At 45.9% G+C, this 18,864-nt stretch overlaps 1 protein-coding gene across 15 annotated transcripts in view; it reads right to left on the bottom strand.

Annotated features, from left to right (window-relative positions):
- Window positions 1-895: 895 nt before the first annotated feature.
- Window positions 896-18,864, bottom strand: part of PRR5L (proline rich 5 like) — a 110,233-nt gene continuing 92,264 nt past the window's right edge. For 12 of the 15 annotated variants that reach the window (XM_067557571.1, XM_067557560.1, XM_067557563.1 and 9 more), the window contains 3 exons: window positions 15,626-15,766; window positions 13,777-13,903; window positions 896-2,696 (listed from right to left, as the gene is read on the bottom strand). In XM_067557571.1, the coding sequence (XP_067413672.1) occupies window positions 2,314-2,696; window positions 13,777-13,903; window positions 15,626-15,766 (651 nt within the window). In that variant the 3' untranslated portion in view covers window positions 896-2,313. Of the gene's footprint in view, window positions 2,697-10,125; window positions 11,363-12,730; window positions 13,111-13,776; window positions 13,904-15,625; window positions 15,767-18,864 lie in introns of those variants that run through there. The other 3 variants (XM_067557572.1, XM_067557576.1, XM_067557574.1) reach the window with 3 other exon arrangements.

Raw genomic sequence — 18,864 nt, 5'->3', positions numbered from 1 at the left:
GGGGGAAGAAGGAAGGGAGAGGCGAAGGACACGCCCCGTACTCTGGGAGGGGTTTGGTTCATTGAGTTCATGAACTCTGTTTGCACTGTTCCCCAAACCAGTGCTGTGTTACCTCTCTTTTGCTATTAAAAGGTTTCTTTCTACACTCAGACTCTGTGCTTGCGAGAGGGGAAGTATTGCCCTTTGGGGGCGCCCAGGGAATAGTGTGTAATTTCCCAGGTGACTGGGTGGGGGCTCGAGCCAGTTTGGTGTTGTATCATTGAGAGGGACCCCTAGATATAGAACCCGGCCCTTGCTGCTGCTGAGGTGGTCTGGCAGAAGGGTTACATTTAAAACTGGTCTACCAAGTCCAAAGAGCTGCCTGTAATGCCAAATCAGTGCACTTCTGCTAAAGCCAACAGCGAAATGCCAGGGACAGGAGAAGACTCTTGGCTAATGCATACGGAGACCTACAATTATCAACCACAGGGGCTACAAAGCAGTTCCCCCGTTTATACTGAGAGCAGAGCTCAGGGCTCCCCCCTGGTATTTCTGATGCTTACAGCAGCCAGCTAAGAACTCGACTCCCAGCACTGCACAGGCAGTTGAGGCCCAATCCTGAGAGGTGCTCAGCAATCTCCACTTGCATTGAAGTCTGTGGGTATGCAGTTGTGCTCAGGGCCTTGCAAAAGCAGACCTTACGCCAAGTCATTAACTATAGCATGAGAAATACAGAGCCCTGAACTCAGGTCCTAGCAGGTAAAGAAGACCTTTCAACTCACTTATTTGGCATCCACATGTGCGTATTGACCGTGGGGGCATCGAAGGCGGTGCACATTGGGGCTGAACATGGACAGACAACACTCTCAGAGGTGATGGGGCGGTGTCTCCTTTTTAAATGGAGTCTGAAATTTAAAGCAGTTCCCATTTAAGCTTGTAATTACACTTACAATGCTGTTTCACAAGACATGAGCAGAATATCTAGGGGGATTTGTGGAGCAGGTTGACCCCACTCTGACGGGAGCAGCTTCTGGAGTGTCCCTCTGTAGCAGTTAGAGTGGAATGCACTGTACGCCACTGTCAGACAGACACTAGCATTTTTTAAGAACTGGACCAGTTGTAGCTTTCCAAATAAAACATGCAAACAGGACATGCAAGGAGTAAAAAGAAACACTTAGATAAGCCAGATATCATCAGAGGTCACAAGCTCTGCATGGATTTGCAACAGAGCTAGAGTTCCTGTCTCCACACCCAGATGGTTATCTTTGGTTTCACAAATTCGGTGAGAGCTAGAAATTCAGGCATCAGCCCAAAGCTAACTTCCCCCATCTCAGCTCCAGGGTTGGACCCATGGATGACCGGGCTCGAAAAGTCACTTTTCTAATGCAGGAGCATACCCTCAGTTACCATATTGCCCCTTGTCTCTCTGAAGCCACCTGTGTAGGTTTCTCTTTACGCTGGAATCCTGATAATGCTGGCATATTTGACAGCACGCTTGATGCCAAAGTCCAAGTAGGACACTTGGGATCAAATCCTGCCCTAAGACTCCACTGACATCAAAGGGGATGCACTCTGGGGCTCAACATGGACAGGCAATACTCTCAGAGGAAAAACCATTCAGAGCGTTAGCTCATTCAAATTTGGACTTCTTGCTAAATCAGATAAAGTCTCTCCCCTATATGTAGTGGGAGCAAAGAAAGAAAGAAAATCCCTCCCCACCCCTCAGAAACCACAAAGCAGCGAGGGCAAAGTTCTCTCTAGGACTCACAAAGTTTAATCCCTGAGTACAATACATTTAAAAGAAAAACCCAACCCCAGGCATCACCGTCCTAGCAACAGAGGGCAAGGAGAAAGTGAGCTTTTAGCACAGTCCTCTCGAATGGCAGCTGGGAGCGTGGGGAGCGCTTCATTTAATGGGACCACGGAGTTAGGCATGAGATTGAAAAACATTCCAATTAATTTCCGTCACTAAAAATAAACGGAAGGGATCCTGAGGGTCCAGCCGTGGAATTTGAATGTTGAGCAGCTCTGGAAGAAACACTACAGAAGACAGAGACAGTGGCATTTGACACTGAAACCCTTGCAGCCCCGAATGCTCTGCTGGGAGCAGCCTGGTACCTCCACTGACAGTGATCCTGGAAAGTCAGAGATAAAAATCTAGGGAGCCTTTCCCAAGAGACTTGAGAACAGAGACTGTTCCCACTACCTGACCAAATATATCCCCCAAAGCGCACGTTCTCCACCATTCCCAGAAAGAACACAACAACCCATCGTCTGGTTTAGTGCACATGGTTCTCTCTGCTGGGGGAGGGGGATCCCTTGGAAGGATCCCCACTAGCTGACAGACGTGCAGTTCAGTGTCGTAGCTTCCTGCCTGCCCGTTGCCACCAGTCCCTCCGGCCCATCAGCAATACTGGGCTCACTGGAGCATTGTCTGTGGCTGAAGTTGGGCTGCAGGAGGAGGCAGTTGTCACTGTTGTCTGGCTCTTCTATCACCATCGCTGTGTGCATCATGGAGGCCATGGCCAGCAGCTGGATATCGGAGTGAGCATTGGCAACAGTGTGGCGACGGATGTTGCCACATTTCTCCAGGTAAACCTCACCCTCCTGCTCGGTCAGTGGCGTCAGGGCCATCTCGCTGGGCTGCCCACCCGTCATGATGTGGGAAGAATAGCTCAGCGTGTTTGCCTTGGGACGAGATCTGGAATACCGTCTCTCTGGAAAACAAAAGTGAAGCGGGAGAGATAAGCAGGCATAGATGAATCCAATAGCATTCTGCTGAATCGCAGCGCTTGCCTTTACACTTGCCCTTAGGGTCTCCTGAAAGTGAATGCAGCAGAGGCACTACCACCTGCTGGGAAAGTGGGACAAAAACTAGTAGGAAGTTTGCAACTCAGACACTCTTTGGTGTCTGGATCTGATTCTCTTTTTACTTACAACAATGGGAATCAGGTATAGCTACACTGAAGCCAATGGAGTTACCTTGGGACAAACAAGAGTGGTATCAGGCTCTCGGGGGGAAACTTTCAATGTCACAAATGGCAGCTAGGGGCCCAATGCCCACTGAAAGTCAATGGGAGTTAGGTGCCTAACTTCCCTTTCTGCTGTTGAAAATCTCCTCCACCATCTCCAGAGAAATCCCCAGAAATGAGTTGAGGATTTTGGTCTAACAAATGTATTGCAATAAAATGCTCTGCCATCAGCTAAACGAATATGATTCATATGAAATATGAAACATCTTACACTTATGCAATACACTCTTTGGGTCAGAAAACAGGCTGTTTTGTCACATGCTGCACATCTGTGATGCCAGCACTATTCTCATGCATTTTACCGATTACACGTGCAAGAAGCATGTCACTCACTACTGCAATGTGGCCACTTCTGGGGCGAGACACAAAATGTGATACAGTCAGAGTTTGAAGCCACAAGGGACCACTACATCAGCTAGTCTGACCTCCTGTATAGCACAGTTCACCAACATGACCCAGCATCCACATACTAAACCCAATAACTGAAACGAGGCCAAAAGAAATGATATCCACAGGAGACTAGATTATTATGTGCCACAGGCAGAGACTAGGAAGGACTGAGATGGAGCAATGCCCAAGGCCCTCAAAATGGCAGGAAAATGATTAAACGAGATATACCCAGATAATCCCGGCAAGCGACCACTCCCTTTTGATGCAGAGGAAGACGACCCCCCTAAGGAACTGCCAATCTGACATGGGGGGAAATTCCTTCCTGACCCCACATATGGTGATCCGTAAGACCCTAAACATGTGAGCAAGAACCAGCCAGCCAAGCATCTGGAACAGAGAAGAAGAACTCAGTGTTCCTTTAGAACTGCTAAGGGAATTTTAGAATGCAGAATGAAATTACGAGAACGGCCAGGACTCAGGGCCTACCACCTTCTCTGCAAAATATCCAAGAAAGCTGAAAAGAGTCCCTTACTTTTAAACTCAACACCTAAGATGTCACCTCCTGTACCACCGTGCATCTCACCAGCATTCTGAGGCACTGATTCAATACTGACTAGGGTATTTTTAGGAGAAGCAGGAGTTTTAACTCCTGTGTCCCGGCTTATTGCCATTCAAGTAATTCCAGTCTGCGCAACTAAATTCCCCCAGCAGTTCTAACTGAACACCGTATTATTCCTTCATCTCCTGTCCTATACCGTTGGGCAGAGTTGTTGTGCATTGTTAAATAGCTGGTGTGCTCCTCCCCAGAAGTGGCTGTAAATAAAGTGGGTCCCTGTATCTCTCTTACCTATGTCCTAAAAATGTTGAGGCCCAATTAATTCTTAGGCAGCACTTTTGAGATCCAATAAAATCTGTCCAGTCAAAAAGTGCAAAGCATGTGACACAGAATAACAAAATGCACAGCACTGGTCACTGAGGGTTATGAAATATTTTTGGAAGCTTGCATCAGTAAGAAACGCAGAAAACAAACTCTATATTGTTACAGTGAGGGATGGGGAGCAGCCAAAACTCCACCACTGGCAGCAGTCAGGCTGTGACAAAACTTCACCCTTACGCTGCCAATAACAGACTCATTCAAAAAGCCTCATTTCAGGCTTAAGAGAACAGTGAAATCTGGTTTAGACATGTTACAAGCACAGTAAATGCATTATTTTGAACCCAGCTTCCACTAGGCCCACAACGAGTAGGGCTGTGTATATGTGAGGGAGAGTTGTAGGAGATGTCAACATTAGCCCTTTTCTCCTAAAACGTCTCATCATTGCCACCACATGTGCAGCTCCACCAATGGTAGTAACAATGGTAGTAACTACTAAAGCCTGGCCAACAGCATTTTAACCACCATGTCATCTAACCACATTAGTGCGCTGTTAGCTGTGAGTGCTTTGTTTACACCAGCGCTCCCCACGGAGGAATGGTTGCTAAGGGACACTTTTATTCACAGGAAAATGAGTCTTAAGTTACAGCCTATGTCTACACTTGCCGCCAAATTCGGCGGCAGTCGACGGGAGATACGCAAGCTACATGGAGTAGCTTGCGTATCTCCCATCAACTTCCAAACTCCTACTTATTGCGATGTCTTCAGTTCGCTGTGACGAAGGGAAATGCGCTCCCGTCAACGCAGCGTTACTCCACCTGGCGGAGGTGGATTAATAGTGTCGCTTTCTGGGTCAGTTGAGCGGGTCTCCACTTCCGCTCAATTGATCCAGATAAATCAATCCGACGGCACAGTCTAGACATAGCCACACAATAGTAATTGGTGGCAGCTGCCTCTCCATCTTTCCTGATGAATCATAGGACTTGGGACTGGAAGGGGCCTCCCTGGTCACACAGTCCAGTTTCTTGCTAATGCAGGCAACCACATCATATAAACCTGTCCATAAATGTATCAAGTCCCATCGTAATGCTAGTTAGGTTGTTTGCTCCAAATACATCTATTGAGGGGTTGTTCTAGGACCTCATTCCTCCAATGGTTAGAAACCTTCTTCTAATTTCCAGGCCAAGTTTATCGATGGCCATTCCTTTTTCCTTCCAACATTGCCCTTTACCTTAAATAGCTCTGTTTACCCCTGATGTATTTATAGAGAGCAACCATATGATGGCTTCTGCTTTTCTGACTGAAGTAAACAAACTCAAAGGTTGACACAGTGGGAGACAGAAGCCAGTGCAACAGTTACTCAGCTCAGTAACTTAAATCCTGCTCAACTGTAACCCTCTCAGGCTTGACAAGCCTCAAGGGCCAGGCGGCAAGGTGGCTGAATTGCTTTTTAGAGAAAGGGTCATCTACCACCCCCATGGTTTACTTCATTATTAGTCTCCAGGAGATCAAACTGAACTAAACTATGGGAAATGCTGCCCACTTCCCCTTTCCTCGTTTTGTTGCAAGTCCTGCCTCAGAAGATGGAATTTTGTTTCTTTTCTCTGTTTCTAAATGCTCCATTTTTAAAAATGGTTATTTCCTTCATCGTAGCAGGGAAGATTTTGGGACCACCCAAGCCCAAGACAGTCTACGTGCCCCACTCCCAGCCAGAATAAACAGAGGAGAGGGAGAAAAGTCACAAGCAAATAAGCCTCACATGTTCGCTTAAAACATGGCTTCTCGTGGAATAAAGCTGGGTTTTGAGTGTGTGTAAATTTTTGTGCTGTTGAAAGAGGCCAGCCTGACAACTCGGTAGATTAAAGTCCTTCCAGAGCAAGTACAGCAATGCAAGCCTCCACCTGTACCATGCTGCCACTATGCCTGAAACCAACCCCAAGGCTCAAAAGGGTGCTCCCTTTTGTCCTTTCACTCCTTGGCCTCTCAATCTCACATGTTAAATAGGGTCAGGCCTGGTCAGAATTTGGATGAGATTTAAAGAAAACAACAACAACAAAAAAGTGTTGCAAGCAAGTGGTGATGGTGCACTTTAGCCAGCCCTACATCAATGCCCCAGCATGGCTATCTTACTACTGTTCATATCTATATCTCTATGTCTCTCTCTATATCTATACTGCTGCTGTCTTTTGTGTGAGGTTAAAGCCGAGGTCCTAGTCAGCCTTCCCAAGTCACATTTTGCAAGAATATAGGCTGTCAAATTTCAAGTAAGTTAACTCCAGCGTTTTCAGTGGGAGAAGTTAAATCCTAGCTCCCCCTGCTAAAAATTGTTGTGTACAGCTACTGATGCAGATAGGCTGCCCCATTCCACCCCAGAAATTACTACATTTCAGATTTCTTCCTGCAGTCTAAAATGCTTTATGATCTTTTAGGAAAGAGATGCCGCTCAAGTTGGTATTATGCAATAGTACATAATGGGAAGTATATGACAACAGAGTTCTTAACCAAGCAAAGAGGTCTCTAATAGAAAGCAACAGCTTCAAAAATTACAGGGACAAGGTCTCCTGTGCTATTGGAATTTGCTAGGGTTGAGGCTGTTTAAACTGTGGGCTACTTATTTCAGTTAGCTGGGATAAAGAGAGAGCTGAATGGAAGCATTCTGCTGGGCCAGCATATGATCCCACTTTTCTAAATTAGATTTTGCAGTGGCTTCATGTGTCTCTCATTTGTTTAGAGCGCTGGATTCCATACCTTCAATTATCCCTTCCAGCTGCCAACTTGGAAGGCAGCAACAAAGGCAGCTAGCAAACCTCTTTGAAGCTGGCAAGTAAGGCCTGAGGAGATCTCTCCAACCCAAATGCAACAGAGCAGTCACAGTTACGCCCGCTGAAGAATATTCTCCGTTCAGGAGTAGTATAGAGGAAATGAAGATCTGAAAAGAGCCTGGTCCAGTGGTTACAGCCTTAGCCTAGGACTTGGGAGACTCAGGTTCAATTGCCTGCTTTGCTACAGCCATTCCGTGTGACCGTCAGCCAGTCACTCAGGCCCAGATCCACAAAGGTATTTAGGCTCCTAACTTCCACTGAAATAACTAGAAGGGGAAGTTAGGAGTCTAAATACCTTTGGAGATCTGGGCCTTAGTTTCTCTCAGGACAGATCCTCCCAGGTTACTTTGGCATTGCAACCCCTAATGCCTGCTGCCTAGTGGAATCCTAAGCTAAGCCCCTCCATACACACAATGCATGGGAAGAGTTAGGCTAAGCACCTACTATAGGAAGGGATCCGCAGAAGACAGCAAGGAGCCACCTAAGCTAAGCCAGCAGTGAAATGGGGGAAAGGGCAGGGCTTAGATGCCTAAATGTCTGTCTTGGTGCATCTATCTGACAGGTCTGGAGAGAGGTGCCTCCCTCTGTGAAGGGTCCTCAGCTCCGAACTCCTGCTCATGATTGATACCTCTCTCACACTTAACCTATGCTATCCTGTGCCCCTAGCTATCTTTTCTGAAGGTATTGTGCTGCCCCCAACTTATCAGTGGGCTGCAGCCAGCCTTCCTGCTGCAGCTTCTGACAGGTACCAGGTCCATGCTCAGCTCAGGCTCCTCTAGTGAGACAGGCATCTCCTGCCTAGTTTGAGAATCCTGCCTTGGGGCAATCAGAGCTCTGAGCAGCTTGTTAGCTGTGGGGTGGCACTGGGGTGTAAGCAGCTTTGTGAGTGCCAGCTGGCAGAATCATAGATTAGGGTTGGCAGTGACCTCAAGAGATCATCTAGTCCAACCCCCTGCACAAAGCAGTACCAACCCAAACTAAATCATTCAAACCAGGGCATTTGTCAAGCCAGGCCTTAAAAACCTCTAAAGATGGAGATTCCACCAGCTCCCTAGGTAACCCATTCCAGTGCTTCTCCACCCTCCTAGTGAAAAACTTTTTCCTAATATCCAACCTAGACCTCCCTCACTGCAACTTGAGACCATTTCTCCTTGTTCTATCATCTACTACCATTGAGAACAGCCTAGCTCCATCCTCCCTGGAACCTCCTTTCAGGTAGTTAAAGGTTGCTATCAAATCCCCCTCATTCTTCTCTTCTGCAGACTAAACAAGCCCAGTTCCCTCAGACTCTCCTCGTAAGTCATGTGCTCCAGCCCCCTAATAATTTTTGTTGCCCTCTGCTGGACTCTCTCCAATTTGTCCACATACGTCTTGTAATGTGGGGTCCAAAACTGGACACAATACTCCAAATTTGGCCTCATCGGTGCCGCATAGAGGGGAATAATCACTTCCCTCGATTTGCTGGCAATTCTCCTACTAATTCAGCCCAGTATGACATTAGCCTTCTTGGCCTATGGGACTGTAGGCACCCCTACAGTGTTAGGCAGTAGGGTTAAGGTGGACGTTTTGAAAATGTCAGTGGTACCTAAAGGAGGATCTAGGCCTCAGTTCCCTATCTGTGAAATGGGGATAATAGCTCTTCTCTACCACACAGGAGTGTTGTGAGGATAAATACATTGAAGATTGTAGTGGGCTCAGATACTATGGTAATGGGGGCCATATAAGAACTCCGGAGGGGATCACACCTTAATAGGGGCTGGAAAGGAACTGACACTGCACTACTAGAATAATTCTTTGCCCGTCTGTACCTGCAGATGGGTAGCCTCAAATTACAGCTATGAGAGGAAGAGAGATCAACAGATTCACCAGGGCAGATGATGTGTGGAGAGGTGCTAAAAATAGACTGAGGGCAGGGAGTTTAGTGGCCATCAGTTGAACCATGGCTCATCTCTCCTTGGCCAGCCTGAGGAACCAGCATGGCTGGCACGAGAATTTGCTAAACCTGATTAGACCAAGGTGTCTAATATTGACACCAACAGTGGCAAATGTACTTCAGCCCGCTTTGTTTTGTTCTCTCTTCAGCCTCACTCACTTCTCATTATGAGGCATGTCATCACACCAAATCCATAACAACCAGCCCATACTAGTTTCAATGTACCTAGACAGTTGTGTATGGCTGTCATGCAGAGGCGTAGGAGAGAAGAAAATTCCTTCCTGTCCCCTGGAAGAGTGTATCAGAAAGTTCTCTGGTGTGCAAAGCAGAGAAGGTCTGACACAAGACCCTTCACCCTATTCCTTTCTGATCTTCAAAGCTTTCCTGCAGGGCAGGACTCTAGAGGAAATGGTGTTCTGGTTTTCCATTTCCAAAACCCAGTCACCCTAGCTTACAGCTAAGGGCAAAAAGCCAGGCCAGCGTGAAGCTCAAATCCCAGCACAGCCTGCTCGCTGTGCAGAAGGTGAAGGGAGTGCTGGCTGTGAGTATGGACAGCATTACTCATGTGTTTTGGAGGAGACGGTTCAAGCCAGAAACAAGGCTGTATCACTCATCCTCTCAGAAGCCACACAAGATGCAGCCCTGTGATGATTCTCATGAATAGCTTAGCTGGGATGTTAGTTCACGTTTAATTTGTTAGCATTGAAGTAGGAACTTGAACGAGAGGTTTTTGGAGGGTATCCTTGAATACAAACTCAGATCAACACTGACATTCCTGCCAAACGCAGCCTCTGCACATTGGGTTAGTCACACACTTCCACCTGGGGGAAGGGCTTATCATCTTTCCCATTTATAATGCAAACCAGGGCTTCCCAATCATTTTGGCTTGAGGGTCACAGCTAACATTTTTACAACCTTTAAGGGCTACCAGTCTCCACCAGCAACCCCCCCCCCCCCCCCCCCCCACTGCACCCAGAAGGAATGAGTTCAGTGAGGAGACTCCTCCCTGATCTCCCATCCCCCTGGCTGCAGCAGGGAAACAGCACGTATCCCGTAGCCTGTGCGCTCCCCCTGGGTCCCTAGGCCATGGCTCCCTTCTGCAGCCAGAGGGATGAGAGATTAGTGCTCCCCTCCCTCTAGCTCCAGCAGGGACCCCAGCACCTATGAACTCAGGTGGAGCGCTTTGCCATGCTCCCTGCTACAACCAGGGGGAGGGGAGCGCTGATCTCCCAGCCCCTTGGTTGCAGCAAAGAGCATGCACCAGTCTTGAAGCCCCGTGGCAGTGCGCTCTGTCTGGGTCCTTAGGCAGCGGCTCCCTTCTACACGCAGTAGAAGGCCATGCAGCCACAGATTGGGAACCACTGATGTAAACATTTATTTCTGAAGCAGGTGAGTCCCACCAACACGCTCTGCATTCCCAGGGTAGGCTGTGGTTAAGTAACATGGGACAGAGCTACAAACAGGAAGGGTGGTGGTGGGTAATGTAAGAGCAGTGAAAGAGAACTTGAAAGAATAGGGAAGGCTCTCCTCCAACACACTATGTCATTGCCAAGATCCAGCTTAATTCACAGTGACAGGCTGCTGTATGTCAAGACAGAAGCAAAATGGGTTCTCAGGGGCACAGTCCAGCCTCCCTACACCCAGGCTCTCAGATCCTGCCCTCTGCCACAATTTATCTTTCTAAATTACTGGTTTCAGTGCTACTTCTGCTAACATCCCCATTCCTTAGTGTCCATCTTCCCTTTTCATTTTGGTTCCGGCTGCATTCCCTGCCCATTTGAAAATAAAGTTAAATATGAGTTAAAGGGGGCCAGACTGACAACTCTGCAGGCTGAAGTACTTTATTTACCTAAAGCAGGGGCCTGACCAGTGCAAACTTCATCTAAAAAAAACAAACCAACCAGCTCAGCTATATTCCACAAGCCTGACATGGAGAGTCCAGCTCTAGGGAGCAGAGGGTAATTCAGGCTTCATGGCCCTTTTATTCAGTCCTTGGCTTCTGTTGAGAAAGCAAATATACCCAGAGTCCAACTAATCATTTTGCAGAGGTTACTATGGTGCTACGAGTGACATGGACACCTCTGGATTTCACAGCTGTTATGTTACACATGAAGAGCCCAGAGTATCACTTTTTGACTCTTCCAGAACCAGAGAGAGAGGAGTCTGCAGACTAGGGAAAGGGTTTTGCAAACTGTGTGCGCTTTTGAAATGCCAAGATTATCTGGGGAAGAGTTCTGTTTTGCTGCCCACATTGTGTAACGCAAACACAAGTTTTCCCTTCTTCTTTTCTCCCATCTGTTCAGAAAAGGAAGGGTCTGAAGCAAAAAGCCACCTGGGAAAAACACACAAATTAACAGCAGCTAAATCAAAGTAAACACAATGATGTTAAGTGCCACAAACTTTACAAGGACAGATTGCCTGAAACTGGTTTTTATGACACTAGCTTCTCTTTTATTTAGCAGGAAACAAGATGGATAGAAACTTTCAAAAGGGTCAGGAGGCAACACTTTAAACTATTCCAGCAGCATGCAGATCCCTATAAGTGACCAGACTCATCAGGTCAACACTCAGCTGGCCCTAAGTAGGGTAATGACTTATCATCTAGGACAAGCAGTCTGTCCAATGATCAGGTTTGCACTCGGAAGTGCAGGTGGATTAACCACTTCTAGCTGCACGAATGGATGCAACAGTGATGGCAACTTGGATTTTAGAGAGCATGTAGCACTTAGCGCTGCCACAGCAGATGTCAAATACTAGCTAATTTGCCAACATCCCCATTTTACTGGGGAAGGGAGGAACGAAAGGCCCATAGAAATAAGTCACCAAAAGATCAGACAATGAGTCTGTAATAGAGCCAGGATGGACCCCAGGTCCTACCACCTCCAGTCGGCTGTCATAACCACAAAGCCATCTTTTCTCCCCTGCTCTAGAGAATGAGGATGAGGGGTTAAGTGTCTCCAGCTATCTGAATCCTATTGAGATTCCTGTGACAGATATAAAGATTTCCTGCAATACACTTAAAAGACCTTATTTTATTAAGTTTATGTATAATTGTGGGTTGGGATTGTATGTAACCTCTCTAGGGGGAAACATAATAGATATAAAACCTGGGAGTTCAAAGGACTTCACTAAAGATGTACCAGACAAGTATGGATTTTTGGGACAGTGTGGTAAGTGGGTTTCCTGGGAAAATCCTAGGAGATGTTAATGCAAATTCCCCTACTCCATTTATGCAAAAACCAGCCTTTTGAAGCTACACCCAGAGGAGAGGGTCATTATCTGCTGATTACCTGTTACAGAAGGCCAAGATCAAAGGCCCGAGCTATATAAAAAAATGGCTGAAGTGCCCAGCCTTTACTCTGGATCTAAGATGGATATGAACTTGTAACTATGGGGAAAACCCAGTTGTGGGTTTCAATCTACCCGACCACGAGTTTGAAGTTGGGGGTGACCTCTGGTTAGGTAGCATGGATGTAGACATTTTCATGTTTTCTCTGTAACGCTTTTACCTTAAGAATAAATGTGCTTGCTTAGAAGGAGCTGTGTGATACCTTATAACTGAGGGCAATACACCAGTCGTAGTCGTCAGGAGAAGCAAAGCACAGGCACTGACTTTTTCAGGCAGTCTGGCTTGCTGCAGATATCACAGTATAATATAAGGAATGGAGTTGTGCAGGCTTAAAATCCCAAGAGGGCGTGAGACACAAGTCTCCTCCCAAAAAGAGGTGTTGGCTGGGATCTGAAAGCCTAAAGTGGGTGCTGTTGGTGGACTACAGAGGGGGAATACAGGTGTAATTATCCTGAAACTGTGACCCTTTTCTAAAATGAAGCTTATAATCTATGAAATGCTACAAAACAGAGGAGGGGAGGAGCTTTTTTATACTCATCCCTTTGGTTACACAGTTCAGTTGTGATCTTTCACTCCTGTCATTCTGCCTTCTCCTGAAAGCCAGGCTCTTGAGCTGGGTTCTTGTAGCATGGCAACCTGGTTGGAGATGTTCCTTGTGTAGTGGAACTTCTCCTGGAGTCACAGCATCCCCTCACTCAGAGCATGGTGCTCTGGCTAGCCACCTAAGTAGTCTGGACATAAACCACCCTTTTTTATTCACAGTCTTAGGTGTAGCTTTTCTCATCCAGATGCCTCACTTGGTGGACACCAAGAGACACAAGAAAATCTCTGTAAGGGAAACTTAACTCTTGAGAACCAACACCTGGAAACTCATTGCCTTAGGAGGCTGGCAGACATATCAGTTACCGCAGGAACTGGAGGTGGGGAAGGGAGGAGGGAAGGATGACGCCTGGCATCTGAGAATGAATGTTGGAGAGGAAATGAAGGGATCACGTAAAAGAGGGTGGAGGTGAGTGTTGGAGGGGGAGGGATCAGATCACTTGCTGGGCGACAGGGTGAGTGATCTAAAAGCCAAGACGTTGGAAATAAACAGAGTGCAGTTACAGCTTTTAATCATTCCACCCACAAAAGCAACCGGAGAGTGTTTGTGAGGTTTCATTACAACTCATTGTGGCAGGGGAAAAGATTAAAGCCTTTCACATGTGCATAAATTACATCCAGGGCTGTATTGATCGGAATCCACTTGGGGACGTTTTAACCTTTGATTCTCTCTCATGGAGCTGTGCGTCTTTCAGTTCCCAGCTCTTTGTCTGGCACAGCTGCACATTTCCTTACATTAACCAGTGGAGGGGCCTGAACAAGACGACTTACAACAGCTTCAGTGAGGCATGTCTTACCGAGCGCGCAGGTGCTGCCAAGGAAGCTGTGATCCTCACACAAACCCAGGTATGGCGAGACCACCTGTTTGACCAGCTCTTCCAGCTGTACATAGCCCTTGCTGGGGCCTGTAGGTTCATGGACACCCTGCAATTCAAGCACCAAAGCAAATAGGTCATCACACAACTACATAGTGTCCTGTCACACATTGTGAGAGCCAGAATGCCTGGGTTCTACTTCCAATTCTAAGGGAGTAGCTACATGGGGAAACTGATGGCAGAATTATACCCCTGTAGTTGTACCAGTGTAACTCCATGTGTGAGCAACTTATTCTGGGACAAGAGTGCCTTTGTGCCACTTAGCAATATAAGAAATGGAAAAATGGCACTCTTCATGTGTGGACACACCTATTCTGCAAGAAGAATGCCTTTTTCTGGTTTAGCTTATGTTGCTAAGCATCATAAAGATGCTTGTCTTCCAGAAGAAGGCCCGAAGCAGCACCCAGACTACTGGCTCTGGCTCCCAGCTGAGAGTGGGAACCAGCAGCCTGGATCTGCAGCAGCCCGGGCTTGGGCTTTCTTGTCAATTTCACAGTGGTGAAATTTGTACCCATTCAGCCTGTGACGACTTTGCTGCAAATGCATACATCATTGCCTCTCCCTGAACTGGAACGGAGGGTCACCACCCCTCTCTTCTTCGTTTACCTGTAAAGGGGGCAGATAAAGCTAAGCTATTTAACAGAGGAGTCTGATGATAGAAACTCAGTATAGATTTCTACCGTTTTCTTGCAAAGCCTAGCTAAGCATTTCTCCTTTTAGTGACTGTGTAATTTTCTCACTTTGGCGATTGCCCCTCCATACTCCCAACCTTCTTTTCCTCAAATCTTTAAAGGGAAATTCAGCCTTCACTCTGATGGCTCCCGTTCGCACCACTTGGGTTACAAAAATTACGGTTGGAAAACTAAAAGCTCTTAGATAAACAAGCATAGCCACTTTCCACACTGATTGCGCTTCAGAAAGTTAAATTCCTCTTGGTTTTTCTGTCTCTCTCCTTTTAAAGGGGAAAAAAAATCCATGGAAACTGTAGGGAAATAAAACCAGAGCAGCCTAAATAAATGTCTGGAATCTGGATATTTTCTATGGTTTCCATGTCAGGCTGTATGAGATGATGACACAGCTGGTACACTTGGATGCATAGATCATATTTGGAAGATTCTGCTCCTGCTCCCTTGAGGATTGTCCCCTTAGAACATTTGTGTTGCTTGAGAGAGGCCCTTGGAAGATCTACAGCCCATTGCCTCCTGCCAACAGTTCTCCTCCCATCAGTGCTCTTCCCCTCACAGCTGAACCCCAGCTCAGCCCCCTCCCTAGTGGAGAAAACCTGTATTATAAATTAACAGCCAGTGCTCATCAGGTTCCATTATCTCTTATGAGTGAGAGAGACCACTTCCCTGTCAATATAAAACTGTTGAACTAGAAGAACTGGTATACGGGACCACACACATGAGAACTGTAATCAGAAGTGAAAGGCATTTGGAGATGCTCTAAGATCAGTGGGTAAGTGAAGCAAGAGCACTGGGACTTCTCAGTCACCAAGGGAAAAGCCTCAAGACTAGAGTTTGGTTCATTTCCTTCCCATAGGGACAGCTCGACCCTTGCTCAGGAAATTCAAGCCACAATGCTTAATGTTCAGTTTAGTTTATTTTCATGTCCAGCCTCCCCAAATGAACACACACAACTTCATCTTTCCCCAGTTTCACCATCCCAACTGTTTTTCCTCCTTCCAGGGACAATATGAATTGGTAGCTGTGAGATGTGTATGTTTGGGTGAGAGACGGCTAGAAGAAGAAAAAGAAAGGAAACTCCCTACCTGTAGAATCAGCAGCATCTGGACAATGGAAGCCGGGAGCTTTGTTTGAACTAGAGGAAGAATCTCTTCCAACTTCACCTTTAACAAGACCAAGTCTCTGAAGCCGAGCAAGGCAATCTGGCGGATAGTCAATTCCTGCCCCTGAAAAAAATACAGTTGTGAAATATGTGTGTGCACGGCACACGCACACACACAGCCCGTCCTGCAAATTATTGTTGTGTGCTGTTATGGTAGAGCACCCATCAGCTGCTCAGCCTCATGGTTCCTTGTACTGCTGAGTGATCTATCTAGAGAGCAGCTATCCTGCCCTAATTCTAATCTCTGAGTGACAGACCCCTGAAGCACATGACGGTGACAGAAATGCAAAAAATGAGCCATGATCTCAGCAGCAAATGGCACTTATTCACAAAACCCAAACCACTATCTTTGTTGCAATTAGGGTTAGCTGTCTGAAGACAAGGGCTGGTACTGCTTGTGTTGCTGGTCAGACTTGAGGCACATTGGCTATGCTGGGAGGAGATGAAATTTGTACAGCATGCACCTGAACTATTCTAATCTGTCTCAGACCCCACAAGCATTTGAACACCAACATTTAACATTGGAAATTGCAAATGAAAATACAATTTAATTAATTATTATGCTGGCTATTTACTTTTCAGCTAAAGCCAAGCCCTGCCCAATTCTTTCCACGGAGAGTGAGGAAAGCAACCACTTTGGCTTTCGAGTGTGACAAGGCTAAAGGAATGTTTTGTTTTCATTTTTAACATTCACAATAAAGCACCTGTAAAGGTTTAACAGATCAAGATGTTGAAATATTTCACAGAATATTTAAACACAATTGAACTCAGCCCCACATTCCTGCGTCACAGCAACCCAGTGCTATGCCTAGCACACACACACCACAGTCTACTGTCCCATTAAACCAACTGCAGCTAAGATTTCACTGCTTAAACTTTCTCCCCACCGGTCCCCAATGCTTTCCAATGTGGAGTCTCCCCCCCCCCCCCCCCACTCGAGGGAATTAAACTCTGCCCTATATTCTGCTTCAGGATCTTTTTACAGCCTCCATAATAGACTCAGTGATGCAGATTTGTGACTGGAGGAAATCAACGCCAGTTAATCATTAATTTAGAATAGGGTTAATGCTGCAATTAACAGCTACATCAATATGCAAATAAGACCAGTAGCCAACACTGGTCTGGCCGTTACATTTTGTTGCTTTTGGTCTCTTTGCATTCCCACAGAGTTTGTCTGGGAATGCAAAGGAACTGCACAAAGCAACAAAATGTATCTCAGGAATAACATGACACTCTTTTTCCATTTATTCATATTGTCCAATTTAATGCAACTAATTTACTACCTCAGTTAAAAACAACATCCCCCCACAGAAAACAGAAAGAATGTTTATTTTTTTCCCAAGCCCCGCAGAGCAGTCACTCTGACTTCAGTAACTCAGTGAGAGCAGCGAGACTTGTGTAAATTGTTTGCATCTAGTTGGCAATTTAGGGGACTGGATGTCATTAGGTCAAACCTAGGTCACAGATTCAAACCTAGCTGAGGTTGGGAATAACCAAAAGTCACTTCCATATGATGGAGGTTCAGTAGCTTATGTGAATTTGGTTGACAGGCTCAGTTTCATTCCAAGTGGACACTTGTCCACATCACAAAAGCCACTGCTATACCCTTAGTGGCATTTGCAGCAAAGTCGTCACAGGCGGAATGGGTACATACACTGTCAGGACCCTCTCACCCACAGAGTGGCTCCTCTGGAATGGAATTAACTTTGGCGAGGGAAATTTGCAGTGTTATGGCCTCTGCAGTGCCAGATATGTGGATAAATGCAGTCCCTTTCTGAAGGGAGAGGAGGCTGTTCTTGTTATTAAGGCCCTGGACTGAGAGTCCAGTGATCTGGGTTCAGTCCCCAGATCTACCACAAATTCCCTATGTGATTGTGGCAAGTCACTTAGACTCCCTGTGCCTAGGTTTCTCATCTGTAAAAGAGAATAGTGCTTCCCTAACTCACAGGGGAGTTGCAAGGATAGGTTTATGAGGTCCTCAGATACTACTTTGATGCATGCCATAGGAAAAATCTATAGATAAAATACAAAGGAACTCAATTTCCAGCATTCTTACCTCCATATCTTTTATTTTTTTTTAAATCACAAATTTCTGCAGTAACTTTCATTCAATTTCTAAGTTGTTGAGATGCTGTATAGCAGCGGAGAGATTTTCCCAGTAGAATGCCAGAGCCATTAGTGTAAAAGGGTATCACCCCTTAGCAACATGGTATCACTTTTTCTATAGCCTGGAGAGCTATTAAAATACAAGGAAAGCAGAAGCAACTCCCAATAAAATGAAAAGATTCTTCTCCTAAAGGAGTTTAGTGCATTAAAAACCAGGTTTTCACATTTTACCCTGCTAGATTAGGTCACTCCATGTCTCCAGATTATGTGCACATGCACGCACACACACAAAGAAAGAGTAAAATGACTTCTCAGTTGCACAATTTCACCTATCCTCCCCCCCACACACATACCTTCTAGCATCTGCAGCAAGTACAGCCAGGAGAGAGTAAAAACAAATATATTGGAAAGGTTAGCATCCATCTTTAAAAAAGTCCTCTAAGCCGCTTTTAGGAAATGCCAACTTGAATAATTAGGAAAGGGGCAACCTTCAAATTTCTCCTGCTGACTTTCAAGCGATAAAAGGAAAAATCAAACGTATCTAGAGTCTGGTTCTCCAGGAGCAGACACAGGCCAAAAGGGAAGGCCTAACATTTCTAAGAATTTCATTCTACACAGATGATGCATTTTTGGTGCCTTTTTGGAACCTCTCTCCCCTTTCTCCCATGACTGGAGAGAAGTTATAAATTAAAACTACTATTATTACCATAGCACCTAGGAGCCCTAAGTCATGAGCCAGGAGCCCATTGCACTAGGCGCTGTACAAACTGAACCAAAAGACAATCTAAGGAAATTAAAGAATTGTAATATAAATTAGCATTTCTGAAGGATGTTCAATTTTTATACTCAGCTGTTTAACTTTGTAAATGGGACTTTGGTTTCTCTCTAAGTGATGTCACTTATCTATGCAGGTCTGTATATGGCCATTCATCACTTAAGCATCTGAGCGCCAGGGGGATATTTTCAAAGGCAGAAATGACAACTAGATGCCTAACTTCCGATTAAAGTCAATGGGAGTTAGAGATCCTTCATGTTTGCCTTTAAAATGTTCTCCCT

The sequence above is a fragment of the Emydura macquarii genome, unplaced genomic scaffold, assembly GCF_026122565.2.
Source record: "Emydura macquarii macquarii isolate MOO-44397 ecotype Brisbane River unplaced genomic scaffold, CSIRO-AGI_Emac_v2 contig_1876, whole genome shotgun sequence".
In the NCBI taxonomy this organism is placed as follows: domain Eukaryota; kingdom Metazoa; phylum Chordata; order Testudines; family Chelidae; genus Emydura; species Emydura macquarii.
Note: the sequence above shows the minus strand (reverse complement) of the source record. Positions and strands in the feature narration are given on the sequence as shown.